Source organism: Dermacentor variabilis, chromosome 8, assembly GCF_050947875.1.
Source record: "Dermacentor variabilis isolate Ectoservices chromosome 8, ASM5094787v1, whole genome shotgun sequence".
Taxonomy (NCBI): Eukaryota; Metazoa; Arthropoda; class Arachnida; order Ixodida; family Ixodidae; genus Dermacentor; species Dermacentor variabilis.
In genome coordinates this window covers 68,432,929-68,457,503 of record NC_134575.1, presented here as the reverse complement: position 1 = coordinate 68,457,503, position 24,575 = coordinate 68,432,929, and the positions used below count along the sequence as shown (strand labels likewise).

The following is a 24,575-nucleotide window of genomic DNA, read 5'->3' as shown; positions in this document are numbered from 1 at the left end:
GGAAATAATTCGTCGAGTGCAAGCGCCGTACGGTGACAGTTGTTTTTCGAGAAGAAAGATCTACGTATGAATGTAGCGTTTAAAACAGCAAAGAACGCTTTCATGCGACGAGGAAAGATCCAGCAGGCAATCGACATCAACGACTGAGGACAATTTTAAATTCGTCAAGGCTATGGTGATGGAAAACAGACAAACCATAGTGGACGAAATCTCCAATACTTTACATATCAGTCATGGTTCAGTGTATTCCATCTTACACGACAGACTAAATTTTCGGAAAGTGTGCGCAAGGTGGTTCCCGAAATAATTGTCAGCACAGCATAATTCGAAAAGGTTGGTAACCACTCATAAACATCTGGCCCGTTATCCTCGCGAGAAAGATATACTTTGTCAGCAAACCTTCACTGTTGTTGATACATGGGTACATCATCACGAACGGGAAAGTAAGGGTGCCGGCATTCTTTAGAAACACTTATCATCATCAGAAGTTCAGAAATTTAAATGTCAGCCATCACCTGGCAAGATATTTCTAACACTATTCCGGGATATGGAAGGTGTGGTAGCCGTTCATTTCAACCCAAGAGGTGAAACTCTGAACAGTGAGAACTATGGGGATGTGTTGTGAACTAAACTGAGACCTGCAATCAGATCCAAACGTCGTGGAGAACTGCGATAAGGTATCATCCTGCAGCAAGATAACGCTCACCTAAACTCTGACAGATAGACGGCCGAAGCAAAAAGGAATTGAGACTTGAATGGCTGGAACACCCGCCATACAGTTTAGACTTGACTCGAAGCGATTTTCATATGTTTGGACCAGTGAAAGTAGCGCTCAGGGCAAGACTATTTGCAATCGATGCAGAAGTCATTGATGCGGTTCTAGATCGGTTAGAGGTGCAATACAAAAACTTTTTTTCACACAGAATCAAAAAACTTATGAACCCTTGGGCAAAGTGCGTTGAAGTGCAGGCAGGTTGTGCAAACAATAATCTATGTTTCAGTTCCATCCATTAGAATAACCGTGCCTTTCCTAAAATGTACCTTTACTTTATACTTCCCCTCGGACATAGGGGAGAGTGCACAAGATGATACAAGAACCAACGGCCATCAGGTAGATACAAAACGCCACTTACATAAAGCAGTATGCACTTACATTTATTATTCGGAGCCCCGAATTCGGCAAAACAGCAGTATTTTATACTGAAACAGATTTATGTTCGCCTAGTGAGGCAAAATACCTTAGGTCATATCCCATTCACTAGCTTCAATGACTACACTCTCTGAAGCTCTCTGAAGCCAAGCTTTTGTGAAGTTAATATTGGCATACTGTAAATTTTCCCACTACATTTCTGCGCCTTCGTTGTAAATAAAACTGCCGCATGCATGTTCTCTAGCATACCCATGGTACAAAATGTCTGAAATATTGACACGTGTACTTGTCTTTATCGGGCGACACGTTTTGCCGCCTAGCAAGTGCTATCGCACAGCGCGGGACGCGCCTGCATGTATCCGAAGTTTCTGGAAAGTTATCGATGCTTCTATCCGCTGTATGTTGTCGCCGAACCTTGTGTTATCTAATTGCATCGCTTGGCACGAATGGTGTAGAGCTTTGTAGAAGGCATGCGGGTCCCAACGATTAGTCTGGAACATTCGATGACTGCTGTATAAAAGCCGACGCGCTTGACCCGCTGATCAGATTTTCGACGATCGCCCAGCGTGTTCGCCGCTATTGTTGTGCTATATGTGCAGCCTGTTTTGGGGGCACATGTTCGCCCAATAAAAGTTAGCTTTGTCGTTCACAGTATTTCTACTGTGTTATTCAACGTCACCACCACGTGACAATATTATATGTTCGCGTTTTTCATAATTTGTTCATTTGTATGTTAAATGTACCGACCATCGCTTCAGCTAGCCTCTGTTGATGATATGTGCGATAATTTGCAAATAATAGCTATCATCAACATGCGGCGATGATTTGTAATAGGTAGCTGAAATTGATAGAATATGCGTGAATATACATAGGGAAACTGTATGTACAGACAGTTTGGCTGGTCGTTATGCTTAACTAGGGCAACCGCGAGTTTCCTGAGCGTCATCACCACTGAAAGGCGTGGGTAATCAGCTTCCTAAAAGAAGCTACACATGGAAGCCCGAGTACCCTTCAAGTGCGCACATTTCTCAACGGTAACTGGGAGAACAGCACCTTCCAGCACGAAGGCGCCCCACAGCAACGTCTGCATGGTAGCTTAGTTGTCCCACTACCAATTAGTAGACTCGCCAGCTACTGCCTCTCGCGTATTTTTGCGGTACGTCCATTGTTCTCTGAGCAGCGGGCTTTTATACGAATGTGTTGAATTGAAATTCGCATTTTCTAAGGCAAAGAAGGCAGACCTAGCGTGACTTAAGTGTGCCATTTGGCTTCGTCCTCATGTATTAAAATGTCACTGTGCCTAATTTCAAGTATTTCTTGGAATGCTTATTTTTTTATATATAAATCACATTGCCTGTTTGCTCAGAAACTAATGTTGGGTACAAAGGGTCGAAATGTTCGTGTTCTTTTTTGCAATTTGTACAAGAGAGCGCAGTTTGCATAGGCGGTGGTGCCGGCCGCGGGGCAACGGGTAGTACATCATTTGTTCGAAGATGTTTGTTCAGTGGCCTATACTCCTGTAATTTTTCTGTTTATTGGCACAGTGAGTGTAGGATGCCGTGTGGTGACCGGCGCATCACAAATATCATAATAAGATACGGAATATATTGAGCTGTATTGCTCACAGACAGCGTCACTGCAAAATTGCCCACCGATAAATAATGCCGCTAATGCAACATGGCCGCTGGATATGGTCTCGGCGTCAATGTTCTGGCACTGCTATCGAAGACAAAAGCCTTTTTCTGACACGGCATCCATGTTTAGTTGAATAGCGGTGAGAAATATTGGCCCACGTTCTTTTGCACCTTAGCTCTATGCTCTTGACCAATACGTTAGTACTCGCTCAATATTATCGAGTAGATGGTGCTTCCGTGTGAATCACACGTGAATTCAGACACAAGAGCGTGCGTTTAAGCTGTGGCTATAGCAACTCAGGGCCCAATATTGGGTTGTACTATGGCTTAATGTAAACGCTTTGCGCCTGTGGCGTATTTATTACACCAGGTTTTTACTTTTTTATGTGTTTGCGATGGTGCATATTTTTGTATTCATTACTATCACGTTTATTTCTTGCCATAGCATTGATTTTGTCACATGGGTTCTTACAGTACTTTACGTGTCACGGTTTGGATGCGTCTGTCGATTCTTAGTAGAGTACTCTTCCGACGCTGCTTTAGGATTATGCATTCGTCCTCGTCGGTAAAGTGCCGTCGGTAGTCTTAACGAATTCCTTTAAAAAGGAGTATTCATATCATAAATGAAGTGTTTTTTGATGCACAGGCTACATAAGTGTCTGTGGAATTGAGAACGATTCCGAGAAATGTGAGAGAGTATTTGTAACTTGTCACCTACTGTTAAACAGCGACACCGTTAGTAGGAAATTTTTCTAGAAATTCGTCGGAACAGTTGTCCAAAACAAACCTTTTTGAACTGCTCGAGAGCTGCTTAGCACACCCATACGTTGCAGATTTCAAGCTTGCGTTGTGATAAAAACATTCGGAAAGCAAGTCGTTCTGAAATACTTAACTGCCTCGTGGAACAAAGGATGTCGGAGGTGCTCGGAGAAAACGGCTGAGACACTTATGCAGAATAAGTACTGCCCATCGAGCCACATGCCTCACGTTCGACGAATCAAAGAAAAAGCACAGCGTACTGGTTATTGTCCAAGCAATGGTTTATAGATGTGTTCGTAGAGCTCAGGGTATCGCAAGTTTAGCGAAACTCCTGCCTCTCAGTGTAGCGGCGGACGTAATTTTTTTCTTGTTAAAAGAATGTCTGAAAACGCAGCGAAAATTAGGTGCATGTGTTCCTAAATGTGTTTACGTATTTCTTAATTATGTTTGTTTGCAGTTCAACAAAACTCCGGAAGTAGAAATGTACGTATCCTTCCTTTATAATATTAGAACACTGGGCACCCTGGCATGTTGTTAGGACTTAATCAACATGTGTGACTGTTTATTTACTTCACTTCTGTAACATGAATGCACTAATTAAAACCCAGACTAGGTTTCAGTGCTAACGCTATCAGAACAAGGGCTCAGGCAAAGTAAGGTAAAATGCTTTGGCGCCGATGCATTGATGAACCAAAATGAAATGAAGTGTACACATAAAAAAGGTATGATTGTGCCAACTACAGTTTAACCCTCTATTGCATGGCGTCCCATATTTGCCACATAGCGATTACCATTTTTTTCGCTTGTGTGATATGCCCAGTTGAGAATGTGATGCTGTCAGAGTAATTCTCATAGTTATGCGCACCTATTGTGGGCAAGTGCTGCTTGAGGGATGCGCAAAACACAAGTGAAGTAGATTGTGGGAAGCGATGTGAAACTCGGAGGGGGCAAACACGAGCAATTGATTTTTTTTCCTCTGAATATTTTCACCGCAGAAACATAGAAAAATTATTTTGGCATATTTTATCGTCTCACCAATTCAAGCCAGTTATTAGTTTTCTCAATTTAGTCTGCAACTACAGCAGAGAACCCGAAATCGGTGTGTGCCACATTTGGCACAGTTTGAACTTGAAAGACAAAATATGGTAACGTGCTGCCATCTGTTCGAAAGCGTGTAGCTGCAGGTCACTATATCACAAGATGTAATTTTTTCAATCGGTACGGTGAGGGCTAATCGTCTACCAAACTGTCGCCTGAAAAGCGAAATGGAACTGAAATGTTAAGGACGTGGCGCTTCAGAGGAACTCACAAGCGCGACAGATGACATGGAGTTATCGTGTGAGCGGTGGTACGATAACCGCGCCGTGACATTTCTGTCGAGCTTTGTTGGGAGAGATCCAGTCCAAAAGACTAAGATTTGCCTCCGCCAAAGAGTTTCGCGAAATTGATTGCCCCAGCGTAGTAAAGGTCCACAACAGGCACATAGGCGGGATCGACCTACTGGACTCACTGCTTGGACTTTACTGCATATATATCAGGTCGAAGAAATGGCACTTTCGAATTTTTACGCACATGCTAGACTTATCGGTAGTAGCAGCATGGCTATTGTACAGGAGGGTGCTGGAGCAACTTGGGAAGAAACGAGTACTACCGCTGGCTCAATTCAAAGCAGAAATCTCAGAATGCCTTACCTCGCATAAGAAGCGCCTACCCAACAAGCGACCAGGAAGGCCTTCTAGTCAAGCCATCGACTTCCAGGTTCAAGTAAAAAAAGCACAGGGTCCAGTGGCCGCAATGCCACCCAAAGACGTCCGATGTGACCAAGTCGGCCACAGGCCAGAATTTGATGAGAAGAAACAAAGATGTAAGCGGCAATCTGGCACAAACAAATCGTCGGTAAGATAGAGGAAGTGCAATATTCATCTGTGCCTGAACGCCGGAAACAACTGTTTAGTTTCATTCCACACATCGCGATAGAAAGACCGCCGTCCGTGAAGCTTTGTTTTCCGCCCATGGCAGCAAGACCGCTTGGCCATCTGTATCTTTATTAATACAGTCGTTACAACTCTGAAACTTTTTCTATAACTGTTTGTTCATTCAATCAATACTGAAAGCTGAAAAAATAATCTTTAAAATGACTTTTTCATAACTCATGCAATAGAGGGTTAAATGAATCGAAGCAGATCGTCGGAATCTTATTTGAAGTTGGAAATTTGTCATGTTTTTGTTGAGGTGTGGGGTACAAGTACAAGTACAGAAAATACAGTGATTTGCTGAATTGCCTAAAGAATAGCCAAAATGTGTCATGCCAGAAGGAAAGCCTCTGTGGGCCCTCACCGCATTACTGCTACGCACATCTCGCAGCTTTTTACTCTAGACGAATGGTTGGCGCGTCAACAAAATGAGACACATCTCTTCACTCGTCCAGGGGGAGCACATCGTGTGTCAGTTGCACTAACCAAGCGTACATATTCCTAGAATGCGAAACACTCGCACAATTTAGCATTTCACCGCATTTTCTCTCAAACTTTCTGGATTCTGCTCAATGGATCTCTTCCTCCGGTTCTTCTTCCCAGTCATGCGCAATATTTATTTTAACATTTATGCTGCTTTTGGTTATGCATAACGCCGTCCTGACTGTTAGTTGCGACAAAAACTTCATCATTCGGCTTAACCACACCAGCACATGTCTTGGCGGTGCGCTCCTCTTTAGCATCGCGAATGTGGCTTTCATGGTCTTCAATCCTTATGGCACAAACTTAAGGTAGGAATCTGTAAATATGATTGTGTGTCTGCCAGATTTGCTTAGGTAGAATAACGCTTGTGGAAAAATTTCCTTCCCGAAAGAAATCAACGTGGCAAAGTTTCGTAACTGCTCTAAACTCTGCAACAACTCAATTTTCCAGCCATGCAGAAGTGGCGGAGAACGTTAATTCACTGTCAGGCCTTTGCATTATTACCACTGGCGACCTGAAGAGAAAATAGGTTCTTCAATTATGCAAAGCAGTAGCATTTCTTCCACATACTAAGCGCGACTCTTCCTGTGGCCTGTGGAAAAGAGCATTCTGAGAAGAGTATAAAACGCTCATTACTCAGAGAGTTTACATTGGAAAATGATTCTTTTTTCTGTGTTCTGCAAAGGATAGCGACAATTGCTACGATCGGAAGCTGAATAGACCACGACGTTTCACGTCTGATTGCAATAATGTTGCAATAATATCTTTGTCCACTGTTTCCACTTTCTTCACACCCATGCAACGCCATGATTACCGACCTTTGTTTTTGTTACCTTCCGCTGGCATATATCGGCTTATTTGACACACGTCGTCACATCTCTTCTGAAACGTGGCCTGAAGAATAACTAGGCAAGTCTATAATATATGTTTTAGCTTCTTCATCTCTAGCCTTAAGGAAACGAATGTTAGAGCATTCAACATTGGCTCTCATGTCTCTTGCCCAACTATCTAAGCGTTTTTCGCCTCTAATACAAGCTACATACAAAACAAATTCGCAAAGTTTGAACTGATATGTTGTATTACTGCCACCTCGTCTTAGGCATCCTTGGAAATGTTTAAAAGATCCAGCGGGTGTCCTATTTCTTTAGCTGATGCCCTCCATCTGCTGCTCTAATGTCTACGATAATAGCTGCAGGCACTATACGTTGCGGAAATTGCTGCTTAGAAACTGGCGGCCTTTTCTCCAGAGCTCAGAAATTTGATGGGATTTATCTGAGACGCCGCCATTCCTTTTCCATGAATACTATGGTGATCACCCCAATTCAACATAGTTTTCCTTTTCTTGTTAATTTGATTCGGGCTTCCACCTATGTGTTCCACATTTATCTGACTCATGCTGCATTCAGGGGTACAAATATGAGCACGCATTCCGCCCGGAATTTCCCCACTGTCATAATTATTCCATGGCTCCAACAAGTGAATAGACATGCTTTACTTTAGTTGTATGATGCTTAATTTGATTTATTCGCCTCAAGAAGCCGTCTTTTTCTGCAGCTGAACAATAGAACAGAAGGCAGCTCATAAAACAGTTCTCCGTCTTTCATGAGGTCCTTTTTCACTAGTGATATGGTTGTATCAGTCTATTTAAAGAATAAGACACATTAAAGAGAAACGCTCAATCAGCTGAGTTTGATAAAGTATTTTAAGAGCCCAAGTTATGCTAGTGTGGCAGAAATAAGTTGATTGTAGAAGACAGTATGAAGGGCAGATTTTCAGACTTCAATTGAGGTCCATCACCACAAAACCCACACGTCACTGCCATGTCCGATGTCAAATTGATGTCTCGCACTTCGGGGTTTGTTTTTGTATCGGTAAAAATTCTCTAGCCTTAGTAGCTTTAGTGTTTGACGCCTTAAGGATACACTTCATTCCAATTTTACTAAAATAAATTTACTAAGTGTGCGCAGATAAAGTCTAAGATCGGGGTATCACGGTGTTATAATTACAGAGATTACATGTTGCGCATGAAAATGAGATAAAGACGGGGATGATGCCACGAAATTATGCGCTTCGTGTTTACAGATTTTCCAAAAGTGACTATTCATCGAGAATACCGAGGCATTTAATAAGTATACATAGAAAAAGAACATGCATAAAAACAAGGCAAAGCAAACAAACGAGCAAGCATTCGGGATAAGGTACACGTGACGCTATACCAGCTACTGAATTCCATCATTTTGCTCTAGTATAAAAGCCGAGAAGTTCTGGCACTTGTGGAGAGGCGCATGTGATGTTACCACAGGCGCAGTCCTAACCAGATAGCGGATGTCGACCTAGGTGCCGCGCGTTAGACTGTATGCAGATAGGCAGCGGCCGCGTCCCTTTCAGCATTAGGCAGCCCGAGTGGGGAAAGGGCTTTGAAGGCATTGCAGGCCTGGGCTGTACGCATTTGCGACGTTTTCCAACGATGGCCTGCGAGAAGGAGCTTGAGGTGATTGCTGTGCCTAGGTGGGAGCGTGCCGCGGCCTTGAGCCAAGAACTGAGCAGCCTGCTACTTACATGCCCTGCACAAGATTTTAACCATGCCGCCACATCATCCACGCTTGCCGTCTCCGTCTTACTCTTTTCCACCATGAAGTCTGATGTTTGGCTGAACTGAGCAGGAAGTCTCCTGCTATGTTCAGATTCAGATGCAAAGATTCACGTCGCCTGCTTCATTGGCGAATTTTAGTTACAACACATGCAACGCCGCTTTATCTATGCGTCGTTTTGTTCTTTTGGTAAAGAAGGAGTGCACCCTCACAGATCACTACAAATGGTAGCCGAAAAATGCTTCTCTGCCTAACACATTTCCTCAACTGTCACTGATTTCTGAAGGCACGTCGTTGCGGTGACGTGCATTTCCCAGAAGGACATGATAATGAACGCGTCAACGCACTATTCTTTTTTGGTACTCTGGGCATAATCGACAACCCCCACTCAACTTTGAAACAGCGCAATGTTCACACGTATTCAGCATGCCAAAACAGGCGCTGCTGTGCTGGACAAGGACGGTTTTGTGGTGATTTCAAAAAATGTTCTGCTTGGAAAATAGAAGCAACCGCTGTGCTCGCATCCTGCTGTTTTCACAGATAGGTTCATTGGTGCAGCGGTTGCATATGTCTAGATATTGTCACTAGCACAACAATGGATATCATCATCAGCGTACGTAGCAGAAAGATCCGCTCCTGCATGGTATACATTTCGACTTCATAGGCATCGCCACATGTGTTTAATAAAAAGAAAATCTGACCTGTATTAGCTCCCTCTGAAAGAGCACCTTTTAAAGGGGCTGCCTTGCAGGATTATATTATGGCAGTCGTTCAAAGGGAACAAGAAATGACGCTGAGCACTCAATCGTGTTCCGAAATCTCCTCCTTTGCAGCTAAATAGTTCTGTAATGGTCATGGTGAAAATAGCCTTCCTTTGTTCCTGCTGCCAAGACTGATCGTACTACAACTCTTTAGTAATATGGCCACGCCGCCTGTGGAAAAATCACAAGACAGGATGCAAGAACAGACACACGGGACCTTCACCAAAAGCAGGCACACTCTAAGATGGAAGGCCGCGGAAAGCGCTCTCTAGAAAGCCGCTTTGTCGAAACGAGCGCAAGTTATGCCTGTTTGCCACGAAGGCACCAAGCCAATCCCAGTATACAAAGAAATATGTGTTTGACTCGACGAGGGTTCATGTTTCAGGAAGGGCAGCGACGCCATAAGAAATTGCACCATGAACAAGCGGGAACATAAGAGAATCACGTGCCTTTAGCCACAACCTTAGTTATAATGATGCAGAAGCATGACTTCATAGAACTGCGTAGTGAGCGGGCTCCACGTGAAATTGTTCTAGGAAGCAATTACCGACAAAGTTATTTTCGGCCAAATGAGCAACTCCCTCGATAAACAAGGATGTGACAACGTAGATGCTAGTTCACCTGAAAGAAATATTTTCTAGGTAAAAAGTCTTGCTGAAAGTTTACTTACTTATGATTGTAGTGCAAGCCAGTATTTAGCAAATCACTGTGGTTGAGCGAAAAAAATTTCCAAGCTGCAGCTACGAGCATGAAAGCCTGGACGTTGTATGGTAACCGAATAATTAGGGCAGAACCCGTTTCATGATGACTGTCGGCGATAAGCGATTATCATTTGAGCAATGTGGTGTACACCATACTTTTTAGGTAACGTATACTAGGGATCCGTAATGGTCATCTTGAGGTGGTCGTTGATGCAGCCATATGCAACATACACCTGGCTGTCGTCCTAATTTGCTATGCAATTTGCTTACCAGGGTGCCCATTAGCATGATTGTATGACGACGACTTTGCCGATGCAGTGAGGACATTTCAATGAATAATTTACATGTTGCTGTTTTACATGGTAGAAAACCTATATGGTAGGAGAGCCTTGCACAGTGTTACTGGGGAGGGCCACCTTTCTTTTCCTTTTTGGAAGGCACAGAATTGGTTTGGTCTTCTGGGTATTTATTCTTAGGCCATTAAGCGCCTTGCCATCATCACACGTAACGAATTTATCGCCTGACCCAACGCTAGCTACATCATTCAAAAAGATGTTGGCCACACATGACGTTTCCTTGAGGGATACCGGACGTAATTGGAGTGTTTCTAGATGATTTGTTTCAAATAAACACACACGAAGCTCTATCTGTCAGGGATGAACGTTTAGGACCAGATTTCTGTGTCAAATATTGTTTCCTTTAAAACTATTTAGTATCGGTATATTGCCTTCTAATGTAGCTCTTGCAGAGATGTCAGCATTATGTCCAAACGTTGATTTGGTTTTGTTTAAGGGCATCAGTTCCATGTTCTTTATTTTCAGGAGCTTTCCATTTCAAGTGAAAGTACCAGACATTCCGATAATGTTTAACCTTGACCTGAATGTGACAGGTAAAGCTACACAAATTTATTTATTTTTTGTGCTGAGGTCTAGTTATTCGCTGTTATATTTATATCTGTAATGATCATACATAAACGAATAGTTTGTGCCTAAATATTTACAAGGCGCTCTGAACTTCATAAAGAGGCAAAACAGGTAGAATGACAGGCGGCACTAAACATCGTTTGGTGTTTCCTGCTGCAACTATATTTTAGCTTGTTAGGCAGTAAATAGTACATTGTTTCGAGTATTTTAGGTGATGTGCATTTTTATAGTAATGTGCTCACTTTAAGAACGCAGGACGTTGGAAAGTTTTGTAGACAGCATTGGCGGTCAAGCACTGTCGGAGGACACTGCAACTTCAATGCGGGCAACAAAAGCGCTTCTGAAGTTTGAGTTAGACGAGTGGCACTAAAAGGGCCACTGTCTAATATACATAAGCAACCACCACTTCGGTTATCATCATCACCTTTCCCAGTACTTTCACTAACCTTCCCTCTTCCCCAGTGCAGAGTAGCAGACTAGTGCGCGCTAGCTCAGGTCGGCCTCTTTGTCTTTCCTTTCAGAAAATTCTGACTGTCTAATCAGCTTTCGGCGAACTTGCGTCCCTGTACAGTAAATGGTCAAATGTGAGAGATTCTGGCTGCTGTAGAAAACAAAGCATGCTTATAACGAGCCACTGTATGAACTTAGCACGCGACGCCTATTATGTGTCGGTTCTCAATTACCCAATTTCACACCAGTGCTGCATAAACCAACTAACCAACCAACCCTCTACCTCCCTGATCCAAATTTTGTCATTGGCTATCGCCGCCCTTTCATAAACCTCTCTGACACAAGCTGAAGCCACAGGTGTATGTGTTGCGTGGTAATGAACCTGTTATACGCCAACGTAACTTTCTACGTATGCGCCGCTCTTTAATGAACCATTTCGATGACAACTTGGGTCACTATTATTTCCAACTGGCTACGTCCCACTGTTTAATGGCAAAAAAATAAAAGGTTTGTTCACGTATGAAGCGTGCACGGCAGCGGTACTCTTCTTTCGCGCTTCCTTAAGAATAATTGGCGCAATCTAATACCACCACAGGGAAGCTTGCGCGCCCTCAGAATTCCTTGGCGCTTCGGTGAGTGCCAAAGTGACAAACGCGGCTTGCGACAACCGGACTCCTCTCTCGCGCTTCTTTCTTGGCACTTTACGCCAGCTAGCGGCACTGCTCAGAAGTCCGCGCGTGACCTCTGAGGTGATAGAACGCCGAGAACTGCTCTCGCTCTCTTTCCGCAACCTCTGTGGCATATAAACAGCGGTCTAAGTTGGCCAGAGCTTTATTGAAGTGCGGAGCGTACCCAGTGCATTCATGGCGCCGCTCACTGAAGCGTTGGCGTGAAATGAGTTCGCTGAAAAGCGGCACATCGCAACGGCATTTGGGGAGCAACCTGCTAATGCGTGGGGTGGTTGTTCTTAGGAACCTTTTCGATGTGTTTCGATTCCAGTCAGCATCGGGGAAATTTACTGATTTTTAGTTATGGAGACGAGGTGCTATAGTACTCGCACTTTTTTCAAAGGAAACACTAGTCTACTTTATTTTAGCTGCTACTCGGGAGACTTCGTCTTCCTTTGCACAAAGGTGTCACCACAACGTCATTGTAAGGCGGCCATTCCCACTGGCGCATACCTACTTAGCGGAGTTGGCGTTATAGACGTTTATTGAAGATGGGAACATGCCTGCTGGCGCATACCCATTGACTGAAGTAAACATAAAATATGTTCAATGATGTGCAGCACAGGTCGAATGGGGCACACCCAGTGCTTCTAATGAGATATCTCCCTTTATATTGTGATCGATCTATGCCAAATGCTTTGTAATGCATTTTCACATCACACCTTCACGCTTTCCGTAAGACCTACGTTTCGTAGGAACAAAAGTTGTAGTGATTCATGTTGACGTCAAACAAGTTCATTACCGAGGGTCTACAGCGCAACGGTAACAACAGGAACCAAAAAAAAGGATACACGGGGAAACGCTGAGTTCCAATTGAACTTTAATACGAAAAACATTAAGATACATAACGTATGCCCAGAATACAATACAAATGCATACTGTTCAGTGTTTGGATGCACGCGCGCAGTGACCCAAGCAGATCTGACACTTAGTTTTGAGGTTGGATCCCTCAGTGCAGCAGTCCGGTGTCGCACAAACGAGACCTACTACTACAACTCAAATAATACTACCACTAATGATTATACTACTAATACTGCTGACCCAAATCGGGGTACAAGAGATTTGACATGGACAGTGAAACTGATGTACAGGCAGACATACTGCAAACGGGGTGGAGTTTACAAAACACGACAATCGCGTTAATACATATTTATATCTTTGATGCAGACCCTAAATATCATTTAAAACTTAATAAATTTCTCATACAGAAAGATATTATGACATCAGTGGTCTCTAACATTAAGGACTTAGTCACCTTGCAGACGTGTGTTAACTATTTTTATCAATATGGCATAATCATCCATGCAATTCAAAGCGGAAACATGCACTGTTTCACACAAACAAAGCATGTGGTGCACCGCTATTGTTCTCGTGTATTCCAATATATTTGTGTGGTACAAGCGCTCGTACTCGTCAATTAAACGCCGAACTCACATGTCGTCGCCAATAGTAACAGGGTATACAAGAACATTTTCATACACAGGGCCAGACGAAAAATAAACATCAAGAAAAGATGGTAGACCACATCACACGTCGTATGTTTACGATAGTGAACTTAGCATTGAAGCAATATTAGCGGCGAGAATTTGGAGTGGCGCCCTCTCGGTAATGGCGTCACGGCCAGGACGCCACTCGCTGCGGCTCTCTCGGCTGCCGCGCGCCCTCGTTCCCTTCGTAGATACCTGGGGTATGGGCGGCCCGAGCCGTACTTATTGAAGGGCATGTCGGCTTCTTTCTGCTGCTATGCCTGAACCGCAGTTTCTTCTTCAAGAGCGCGGGAGTTGAGAAAATTTACAGCTTGGATATGGCAAGCTATGTAGCATTGAAGGGGACTACTGGTTATACAATGCATATATGCGCCGTGTCTGTCCATAAATTTGCGTAAAAACAATGTCTGCAAATTCAGCATGCGAATTTGTGTATGATGCTTTGCTAAACACCGAAAGTATTCTAGGGGTACTACAACGCAGCTTATAATGCCTAGAAAAGGAAAATTCAAACACCTTCTGCCTCACCATGACTCGATCTAGCGTTATTTATTTATACAAACGGATGACTATTCGTTTCGTCGGTACATAAAAGAGAACCTCCCAAACCTTCATAAAGAACACACCACAAGTCTTACATATTTCACTTGATTTTGAACCCTACACCGACGAATTATGATATCTTGAATATGTCAAATACTACGAATGATTAACACCTCGACTTCTTTTTGGCTGCAACTATACGCTCCAAAAGGCTTATCTCACAAAAACGTTTGGCCCGAGCGGCGTGTGCCACTTCGCCAAACAGATTCGTTATGTATATTCCTCAAGCAACAAGCACCAGTAAATTTCTCAATTGAGTTCAACGTGTGGCAGAGAAAAGGGAATATATATTGATGCATTCCTTTTCGTATTCTTCAATTAGCTGCAAGCATTCATTAACTTTATTTCAGATTACCGCCACTTAAAATAAACACGTGAAGAACGGTGTAATTTTGAGAAGCACATAAAGAAGCAAGTGGTGCTTGTAGAATCTAAACTGCAGCGTTGAATTCTCGTGTTACAGCCGAGCATTTCTGTGAAGAAATGCAAACATTCGATATTATACCATGAACCACTCGTCGTGAGCAAGCCTGTTTTAGCGGAATAAAATCAAGGTAACTTTTGTAGACATCATATATAGATAGCGTTTGGGAAAGACTTGTGGCACTGTGGCCGATATGGTATCATAACTGCGTTCTTATATGCTATGCTCTTGCAGTTGTCGATCCGCGCATGAAAAATCCACAATGCGCTGGTCTGCGCTCCTATGGCTGGTACTGTAGAGTTGCCTTTGAGAGCTGCATTCTCGTCTAAGAAATGAGCTCTTTGAATAAGTTTACTGTACCCGAACTGTAGCAGACGACAGGCGCGAGTCCGTGCCCTGACGTCACGCGAGTGGCGCTCGCAGCGCCCCTGTAGTTCGTTCTCCCGGCTAATAGCGACGCCACATACGGTCACCATCAAAACGACCTTTATATTAGACGTGTAGTGGACCGAGACTCCTCTGTGAGGCTTAGCCGTCGCGGTGGTTTAGTGGCTATGGTACTGCGCTGCTAAGCCCGACGTCGCGGGATGAAACCTCGACTGCGATGGCCGCATTTAGATGGGGGGCAAAATGCAAAAACCTCCGCGTCGCCGGCATTGGGGTCACGTTAAAGATCACCTGGTGGTCAAAATTATTTCGAAGTCCCCCATCACTGAGTGCGCAACAATAAATTCCTCACTCGGGCTTCCCTAAAAACACCGTTTGCTAATCAGCGGCGCCACATCGACGCCTGTGCGTACCCTCTGAAACACACAATTCGCCAGTGCATGGGAGAGTAACCCACCACGGGGAGGCTGAGATCTCTCTCGGGCTTTCTTTGTGCACGCTGTGCTATCTAGTGGCACTGCCGATAAGTTCTCGCGGCGCTTCCGAGACGAGATGCTTGACGCACCGCTGCTTACAAGCGCAGAAATTTGTTCCGTATCTGTCCACACACCCATTTCTACATACTGTTCCAAGTCGGCGAGAGGTTCACTGAAGGGCCGACCATATCAAGTTATTGATGGCGCAGCTTCCTAAGGCCTTGTTTCAGACATTCATTGAAAGGCGGCGCATAACCTTTACACCTTTCTAATGAAAGCTGCTATGTTTGAATGATATGTGTGAAGTGTGTTCAATTCAACCCAGCATGAGAGAACTTGCAAATGTTCCCCAATGGTACTGTCAGATGGTCGAATCAGGTGATGGAATCGCATGCGGCCTACATTTTCGCTGCACTGCCGCTAGTTAACCATGCTTTCCACAGCACACGCTCTGCCGTCAGTCGTTGCCGCCATCAAGATCATTCAGCGCAAGTTTGATTCCTGTGGACCTCGAAGTCATTAAAGCTATATATTCATAGATCCTTATATAATCGTAATTTCTATTTAGATATTGGAAAATTACTTGTGTCAAATATGTACTTGCCGAAGTTCACGTCAAAGATGATCATTGAACAGCGGTACAACTCTGCTTGCACATACCCGTTGGCCCATGTTGGTACGAGGAAAGTTCAATGAAGCGCAGTACAAACCGACTGACACACAGTGCTCCATGTCAAGATGCGAGAAATTCATTGAAAAGCTATACATGCCATGCCCCATAGGTAGTCTGGATCCCCAGTGTTCCATGTCGGCGCGGAAGAGCATAGTTGGAAAGGGCACATAGATACCGTGTGCCACATAACCAGTCACAGAATTTGGTCTGACTACTGGCTTCGCACAGCAGCCCGACGCTTCACCCATTCGACCATGGACTACTCAATGACCCAAGTATGCGGGAAACGGATAGAGACATAGAGAGACAACTAAATATATATACAGAACTACGATACACCTTATCACGCGATGGCTGTTGATATCAATAGACAATAATGATATTCTAGCAATGTAGTGACACACCATGGGCCCTATAACATAAAACTATTCCACTATGTTTCTATTCCAATCTCCTGACGTCAAATTTGCGTAACGACCAACGCAAGCACCGGGCGGTAACCTGCAGGGTTGTTTGAACAGACCAATCAAACGCTCTCCTCGTTAATAGGAGGTCACTTTTGTTTGCTTGAAAAACGAATAACATTGCCTACACTGAGCGGCTTGTCATATCTAATTGGCTGACAAGAAGCAAGGAGAACGCTCAAGTGGACAGGGATTCGATGGGGCCGAGCCACTGCACGTAAAGTCGATAATCGGATGAAGAGGGTGGGGCCGGCGTGTACGATTGGTCGACTTTCCCTTACTTAGCTTGCGGTGGCTGGTCGAAAATCGCGGCGACATGCAACGGAAGCTTAAGAATGACGCTAAAACGGACCCTCAGCAAAGAAGAGTTGGCAAAATCAGGGGGTAAACGTGCCGAAAGTGCTCGAAAACGTTACACGGCCCCGCAAGAAGTTTTATTATACGCAAATACACCCATTCTCTCCGGCAGGGGCGAGTAGCCAGCGTCTGAGCGATCGGTGGCAGCCATCTTTTACTCCTTTCGGAACGGGGCAGCCTGCGGCTATTCCGAAGAAAATTCAGTTTTGTTCGGCATAATAATGCAACTTTATCGCGTACACGTCGCTTTGACGTGGTGAGTTCTTGCGGTTTTGTGACGTCGCGTGACAGGCAGGTGAAGTGGGCGCAGCCCGAAAACTTTTTACCAATTGCCGAGGGCTAATGGCGAAAAGGGGTCGAATCAGAAATAACTGTTTTTATTTTTCCTGTCGAATCATGCATAATCAGTGTGTACACATCATATCAGATGGGGAGGTATCGCGGTTTTCGTGACGTCACGTGACAGACAGGTGAAGTGGGGGTGGTCAAAAAAAGTTTTTGACCAATCGTGGAGGGCTGATAGCAGAATTGGAATAGAAAAGTTCGGAATAGTTTTGCGTTATAGCGCCCCATATGTCTTAATGCAGGCTTATATTAAAGACACGCTTTCCTGCCGATTCGCCACTTTACCGTATCGCGTATGTGTCTAGCCTGTTACGGTGCGCTTTATTGCAGGGATAATGCAGCCTAAAATGTTAGCCAATATATGTCCCTCGAACCAGTGGTGTCCCGTGTTATTTCAGATACCTATATAAACATGTATTAGCCCGTAAAATTTATCAATGGCCGGATTATAACCCAAGCCTCTAGCCCAGCAGGCCAATGCTCAAACCATTAGACCAGAGGTACAAGCATCACAGGCAAATAGAACATGCTTAACATTTCCCGCATGCAAGCAGGGGCGTTGAGACATATGACGTGTTTTATTTAAGCACCAATTACAAGAATACCCCTTCCGACTTTTGGCCATCATCGATAACTACACATAAATAATTCACGTGTTTCGGCCCAAGGCGCTTTCTGAAACACAATATTCACATTACTTGCGTGCTTCCCCTTCGTGTCATAATTTAAACGCCACGGTGCGAAATACCTCTAGCTGTGTTCCAGGCACAATCGCACAGGCTTCCGCACAGAAGCACATGTATTCTAAGATATCAGGTCTAAGAAGTAGCAAATTTGGTTAGGTATTGTCGATCAGATATTCAGTTGTCACAAACTGCTCCAACAAGCAAAGCTTGTTTGTGCAATTTGCGACATAGCTGTCTGAACCCTGGCAGCGTGTGCCAGCTTTTTCCAACACGTAGTAGACACGCAACATGTAGTGTTGTTGCTGGATATCTGAAGCAAAACACCGCGTCCCCACATAACGACAATATGCCCCTGCGTGTTATTACAGCGAAGCTCTATACATCCAAGGAAATTTTTGTGTCGTTGTAAGCAAAAAAACTTCCCATCCATGGGCCGATCGCAGAGACAGTGCAATACCGGGTAGACCCGCGGCGGAAGTGAAGCAGGCGTCAAGTACTCCCGATTCGTGTGCAAAGATAGTGCAATAGAGGCCCAACCCGCGGTGGAGGGGAAACAAGCGTTAAGCCCTCCCCATACGTGGGCCGATCACGAAGATAGTGCAATAACGGCCCGACCCTCGTCGGAGGTGAAGCAGGCGATAAGCACTCCCCATACATGGGCCGATTTTGATGATAGTGCAATGCCAGGCCGACCCACGGCGGAAGTGTTGTTCGCCATTCAGGGGCCCACATAGATAGCTAGGCTGGTCATCCTTCTTCACAGAAAGGAATGGTACTAAGATTTTTTATTAATAGAGAAGCATTAGGCGCACTATGAGGCAGAAATATGGCGTCCGCCATTTTCATACGATAGTTCGAAAACCCAACTCACCAAGTTATGACGTCACATTCCCTGCACTGCACCTTCTGCAGCACGCCCTCCGAAATCCTGCGGTAAACAGCCACGACGTCGGGGTGACGACGTGGCCCACCCACCCAAATAAGCAAATGTGCCCCATTCGAAAATAACTTCACCCACATTGAAAACCTACGTGGCCCATTCTGAAGATTGGCTTTGCCAATCGATAAATCTTGGGTGGGCCATACAGAAAAAGTTCATATTGCCAAATTCAAAAATTGAGTTGCACCAAGTTCAAAATCCGACCTAGCCCACTCCCAAAATTGAATTGAGTCACCCCCCCCCCCAATATAGTTTAAGGGGGAAAAATTGGAATAATGTCAGTAGAAATCGAGGAAAAGTGAATAAAGTGGAGTTTTAATTTAAGGCAATAACTTAGAAAAGTCATTATGCCTTCTCATTCAACTCAACTAAGGATACCTTAGTGACCGTCACTTTTTGCGATAACGGTGACATGGACACTTCAAGTTAATTTTTATTGTCGTCGTTGCCATCGGCGTCGCCTAGAGGTTCCTTATATATTTTCGCACACGTATGGTTTATTCGGTTCTATCGTATGTGACATGCGGTATATGGAAGGTATATTGCCAAACCATTCTATGTCTAAATTTGCTCATACCACGTCTTAACTTCGTGGCAAAATTATTCCACGGAATTTTTAGAATGACTGCCCACAAACATATGCCGGGAAAGAAAACAGCGATATTCCATGCCTGTTATATTAAATCTCCTTACACTTAAATATTAAAAGTGCGAAAGATAAACAGCGCTCGAACCTGAAAATGGCGTAATTTTTTTGGCACCGCTATTCACTACCTCAGCGATCGGCACAGGAAAGATGTTTGAAGCAACCTCCCTACAAGAAAGTTGCGGTAATGTCGCTGAGAAGGACCGTTAGCTTTATTCAATAAACACAAATTAAATTCCACTATGGCAGGATTCAAACAGAGGATCCCGAGCACAGTGCCTCGTTTTAATGTACACAACTTTTACTTCTATTCATAATGACACTTCAGCTACGAGTCTTACGCTTCGTGTGCTATTGCTACGGAACAGTATTTGCGATAACGAAGAGGCGAGCACTGTGAAGACGACGACGACGATTAGACGCTAGCGCGAGCTGTTGCCTCTTGGCCAAGTACGGTGTATCTCCTTGTAAACATACTTGTATATAGCTTATCGTCTGCGTCTTCCTACGTAACACATCTGGTGGAGGCCGACGTTCCCTGTACCTCGTTACGGAACTTCGCAATGGACGGTACGTCAAGCGTTGCTTCGTGGCTCCTGGCAACGACAACTCGACTCAGCCGCCTCCGACACCTGCTGCCACTTCGATGACCTACACCGCTTTCCCCGCTCCCCGTGATCTGGCTTATTCTCTGGCAAAGGCTTCGAGAACTGGATCAGACTGTACGAACACGTCAGCCGCAATAACCGGTGGGACCCTACTATTATGCTCGCCAACGTAGTCTTCTACCTCGGTGGCACACCTCGAGTTTGGTGTCGGGCGCACGAAGATGAGCTTACCATTTGGGATTCCCTTAAGCAAAAGCTCCGAGACTTGTTCGGCAACCCCTACGGTCACCAACTTACCGCGCAGAATGTGATATCCGGCCGTGTACTGACGTCAACACAGCCCTACGTCACGTACATTCAGGACGCCTTGGCTCCGTACAACACAGTTGACGCACACTTGATTGAGTCAAACAAGGTTTCCCACATCCTCAAAGGCATTGCCGATGGCGCCTTCAGCTTGCTCGTTTTCAATAACGTGGCAATGGTGGATGAAGTTATAACTGAGTGCCGCCGCTTGGAACTCGCTAAAAGCCGACGTATCGACCAGCAGTTTGCCCGTCTGCCAAACGCCACAGCGACATCTTCCTGTGCCGACACTCCTCGTCCCTACAACACTGGCGGACTTACCACGATCGTCCGGCGTGAGATTGAGGCCACCTATCCGGCTGCCTTCGACTCGCGCTCCTCCAATGCACCTGCAGTCACAGTTTTCCTGATCCAGGCCGTTATCCGCCAGGAGTTAGCGAACATGGGTCTTCACACCATCTGCTCGAACAATCGCCCTGATATCCATACGGCTTCTTCGATTCCGCCCCGTCCCGCATTTTATTACCCACCACGTTTCCGCGACCCATCCAAACGGCCCACTGCTGACGACAAGCCCATTTCTTCTCACTGCCGTCGAATCAAGCACATTTCTCGGCACTGCCGCAGTTGCGGGAGTGGCCCAACCCGGTCTACTTATACTGGCTACTCTAACCCCCCAGGTGGCCCTTCTCGTCCCTATGTTAAATGCTCCGATAATGCGGCAACTCATTCTCCTGCGCCGAGCCGCCCCTATTCTCCTTCGCCCCAACGACGACAATCTCGCTCTCCCAGCCCGGTCGCTCGTTTTCGCCGACTGTCTTCGGACGCCGTTCCAAGGTGGAAAACTAGACCATGCAGCGCCTGTAGCTAACGCTGTATTGTTCTCGACCCCGCCAAATCCTCTATTTGCGTAGCCCACTCATCTGAACCTTCTTGACGTGCAATTGGATTGTGTTTCTGTATCTGCCCTTGTAGGCACTGTGGTGAATTTGTCGGTAAGGAGCGCTTACTTCGTAACCTCCTCAAGAAAATAATCATGCTCGCGACGACGCCTGTTCTCCGTGTCGCCGATGGCTGAACAGCCCCCGTAATTGGTATGTGTGCCGCCCGCGTCTCCTTCACCGATCGCTCTGCTATCGTGCTATTCACAGTCATCGCTCATTGTCCCCACGACATCATCCGCTACTTAGACTTCCTCTCCGCACATTCTGCTCTCATCGATTGCTCCGCCAGTACTCTCCGCCTCGATCTGCCTGTTCTGGATCCCGTTGAACACCCTAATTACCTCAGTTCCGTCGACTTCGTTCGCTTGCCACCTTCGGCACTGCCTTACGTTGAGTTCGTGTCATCCCCACCAGTCCCCGACTGTCACTACATCGCGGCTCCTATGCAAGACGTCCTCCTTACACACGGGATCACAGTACCTCATACAGTTTAATCTATTAAGGTAAATTGCCTCTCCCTGCCAGTGATAAATTCTGGCTTGAAGACACAAGTGCTGCCACGCGGGATGTCTATGGCCGAGCATTGTTCATTCGAGGATCACTCTGTAGCATATATTGCTGTAGACGACAATTCAGCCGATCTTCCTCTACCATCAAGTCGGCAACTTGTACCATCGCCGAATTAGAGAAAATGATTGCGCATTGCGCCCGACATGCCGTCCAAGCACGCTCGTGGGCTCCACCGCGTTCGGTTCTCCTACCACAAGGTCTTTAACTTTAACGTTCATCCTTTGGCGCAAACTACAGCTGGTAAACATGGTATTTATATCGGCGATGGCCCTCCTATTCATCCCCGCCCGTATCGACTGTCACCGGCTGAGCGTCAAGTTATTCACGCAAAAGTTCGCAAAATGCTTGCCAAGAACATCTTAGAACCGTCATGTAGTCCATGGGCGCCACCTGTTGTACTGGTATAATGAAGGATGGCTCTTGGCGCTTTTGCGTGGATTATCGGCACCTCAACATGGTTACGAAAAAGGACGTGTATCCCCTACCTCGGATTAATGACGCCCTTGACAGCCTCCACGGTCCTCGCTATTTCTGCTCTGTTGACATTCCCTCCGGCTACTGGCAGATTGCCGTGGACGATCTCGACCAGGAGAAGACTGCTTTTGTAACACCCAATAGTTTTTATCAATTCAAAGTGATGCCCTTCGGTCTATGTAACGCTCCTGCCACTTTTAAAAGCATGATTTACTCCGTTCTTCACGGTTTCAAATTGTCCACATGCCTGTGCTACTAGGACGACATTACAGTATTCTCACCAACGTTCGCTACGCACCTCGAACGCCTCTAAGCAGCCCTGGACGTTTTTCGTCGAGCCGGTCTGCAACTCAACGTATCGGAGGGCCAATTCGGCCATCGCTAGATTACCGTCCTTGGACATCTCGTTGACGCGAACGGCGTGCAACCAGACCTAGGCATAGAGTTTCTCACTACATTACCTAGAGGGAAATTTGGCGCTGCTGCGCTGTGGTATGCATGGGAATGCCGGTATATTGCGACTTCGGATTGGCATCGTTCTTGTAGAGACAGGACACCTTGAAGACGCGCTTGGCAAATACCGTTCCGTCTGTCATAATGATTCACTTTCTACTAAAACAGCACGTGAAAAGCTGTTTTAGCTTTATTATTACGCGAAAACATGTTTTGTTTACCTATGAGAACTTGTTATTGTGTGCACGACTGCATGTTACGTAAAAAGTATCAGCGTGCCGACTGACGGCCTCGCAAACCACTCCCTAGCATCAGTACAACGCCCGCCACCATGACGTACACTTTTCGCCTGGTGTGCTCCTGCTCCTGTGGCGCCTTCTCGTCACCTCGGACTTTCAGAAAAGCTGCTTTCGTGATACACATGGCCCTGGCGCGTGCTGCCCCAGGTGACGCCTATGACGTAATTGTTCCTGTGAGTTCAACCTCGTCCTCTACTGTGGCATCTAGTGGTGTCGTGCACGTCATTAGGCTCTAGGCCTACTACACTACTTCCGAGTCCAGTCTTTAGTCGCACTAGGACGGCACTTTTGCCGCCGGGGGTAGTGCTACGGAACAGTATTTGCGATGACGAAGAGGCGAGCAGTGTGAAGACAACTACGATGATCAGAGGCTATGGCGGGCTGTTGCCTCTTGGCCAGATGCGGCGTATTTTCTTGTAAATATATTTATATATATCCTTTCGCCTGCATCTTCCTGCGTAAAAATATTATAACATGTCGGTATCGCGCGAGAGAACAAATACATTCTGGGGTTTTAAGTGCCTAAACCACGGTCTTGATCACGAGGTACGCCGTAATGTGGGGCTCTGGATTAATTTTGAGTATCATGTGATCCTTAACGTGCTCCGAACGCACGGCACAAACACGTTTTAGGATTTCTGCCCCATAGAAATACAGCCGCCTAGGCCGGAATTCGATCCCGCAACCTCTTGTTAAGCAGCGACGCACCATATCCGCTAAACGAAAACGGCGGGTGGTGCTATTTTATTCATTACTTCACCCTTGTGGCGAAACTATGATTTTCTTCAGAAAGCCAGACAAGAATCTCCTGTAAGCTACTAACTTAATTTAAGCAAGAAGGACCCGCATACGCTCAAGGACCATTCAGTTGTCTAGTAGAAACAATGTGCAGGTACGTGGGTGGGGCGCACTGCCGTTCAACGGCGCAGGCGTCCAGTTTTAGTGCTGCAGGAACCGGGCTCGATGCTACAGGATAACGTCGACAAAGCCGTACAGCTCAAAAGCCCGAAGCAGACGCACCCATCGTGTCCGCTGTGAGCCCGCGAAAGTACGGGAACGTGAGATCAACAGAAGCCGTCACAGCCGACAAGACCCTGTTGTTGTAGCTGATGCTGCTCGCAGTCATCAGGTTCTTTGTGTCCATGCGTGTCCACGTATGTCATGCCAGGCGTGGTTAGTTAGCCAGTATATGTTTCCTACAGTTCATATTGACACTAAAGCTACGAGGTTTTCTTCGTGTGATTGTGCAATATGCGGTTATCGCCTTTTTTGTTGCGACC

General features: G+C 45.6%; 1 protein-coding gene across 4 annotated transcripts in view; it reads left to right on the top strand.

Moving 5' to 3' along the window:
- The window catches only part of LOC142591081 (japanin-like), an 88,297-nt gene that overhangs the window by 40,546 nt on the left and 23,176 nt on the right, over positions 1-24,575 (top strand). For all 4 annotated transcript variants that reach the window (XM_075703452.1, XM_075703451.1, XM_075703449.1 and 1 more), the window contains 2 exons: positions 4,001-4,026; positions 10,874-10,941. In XM_075703452.1, the coding sequence (XP_075559567.1) occupies positions 4,001-4,026; positions 10,874-10,941 (94 nt within the window). The remainder of the gene's footprint in view (positions 1-4,000; positions 4,027-10,873; positions 10,942-24,575) is intronic.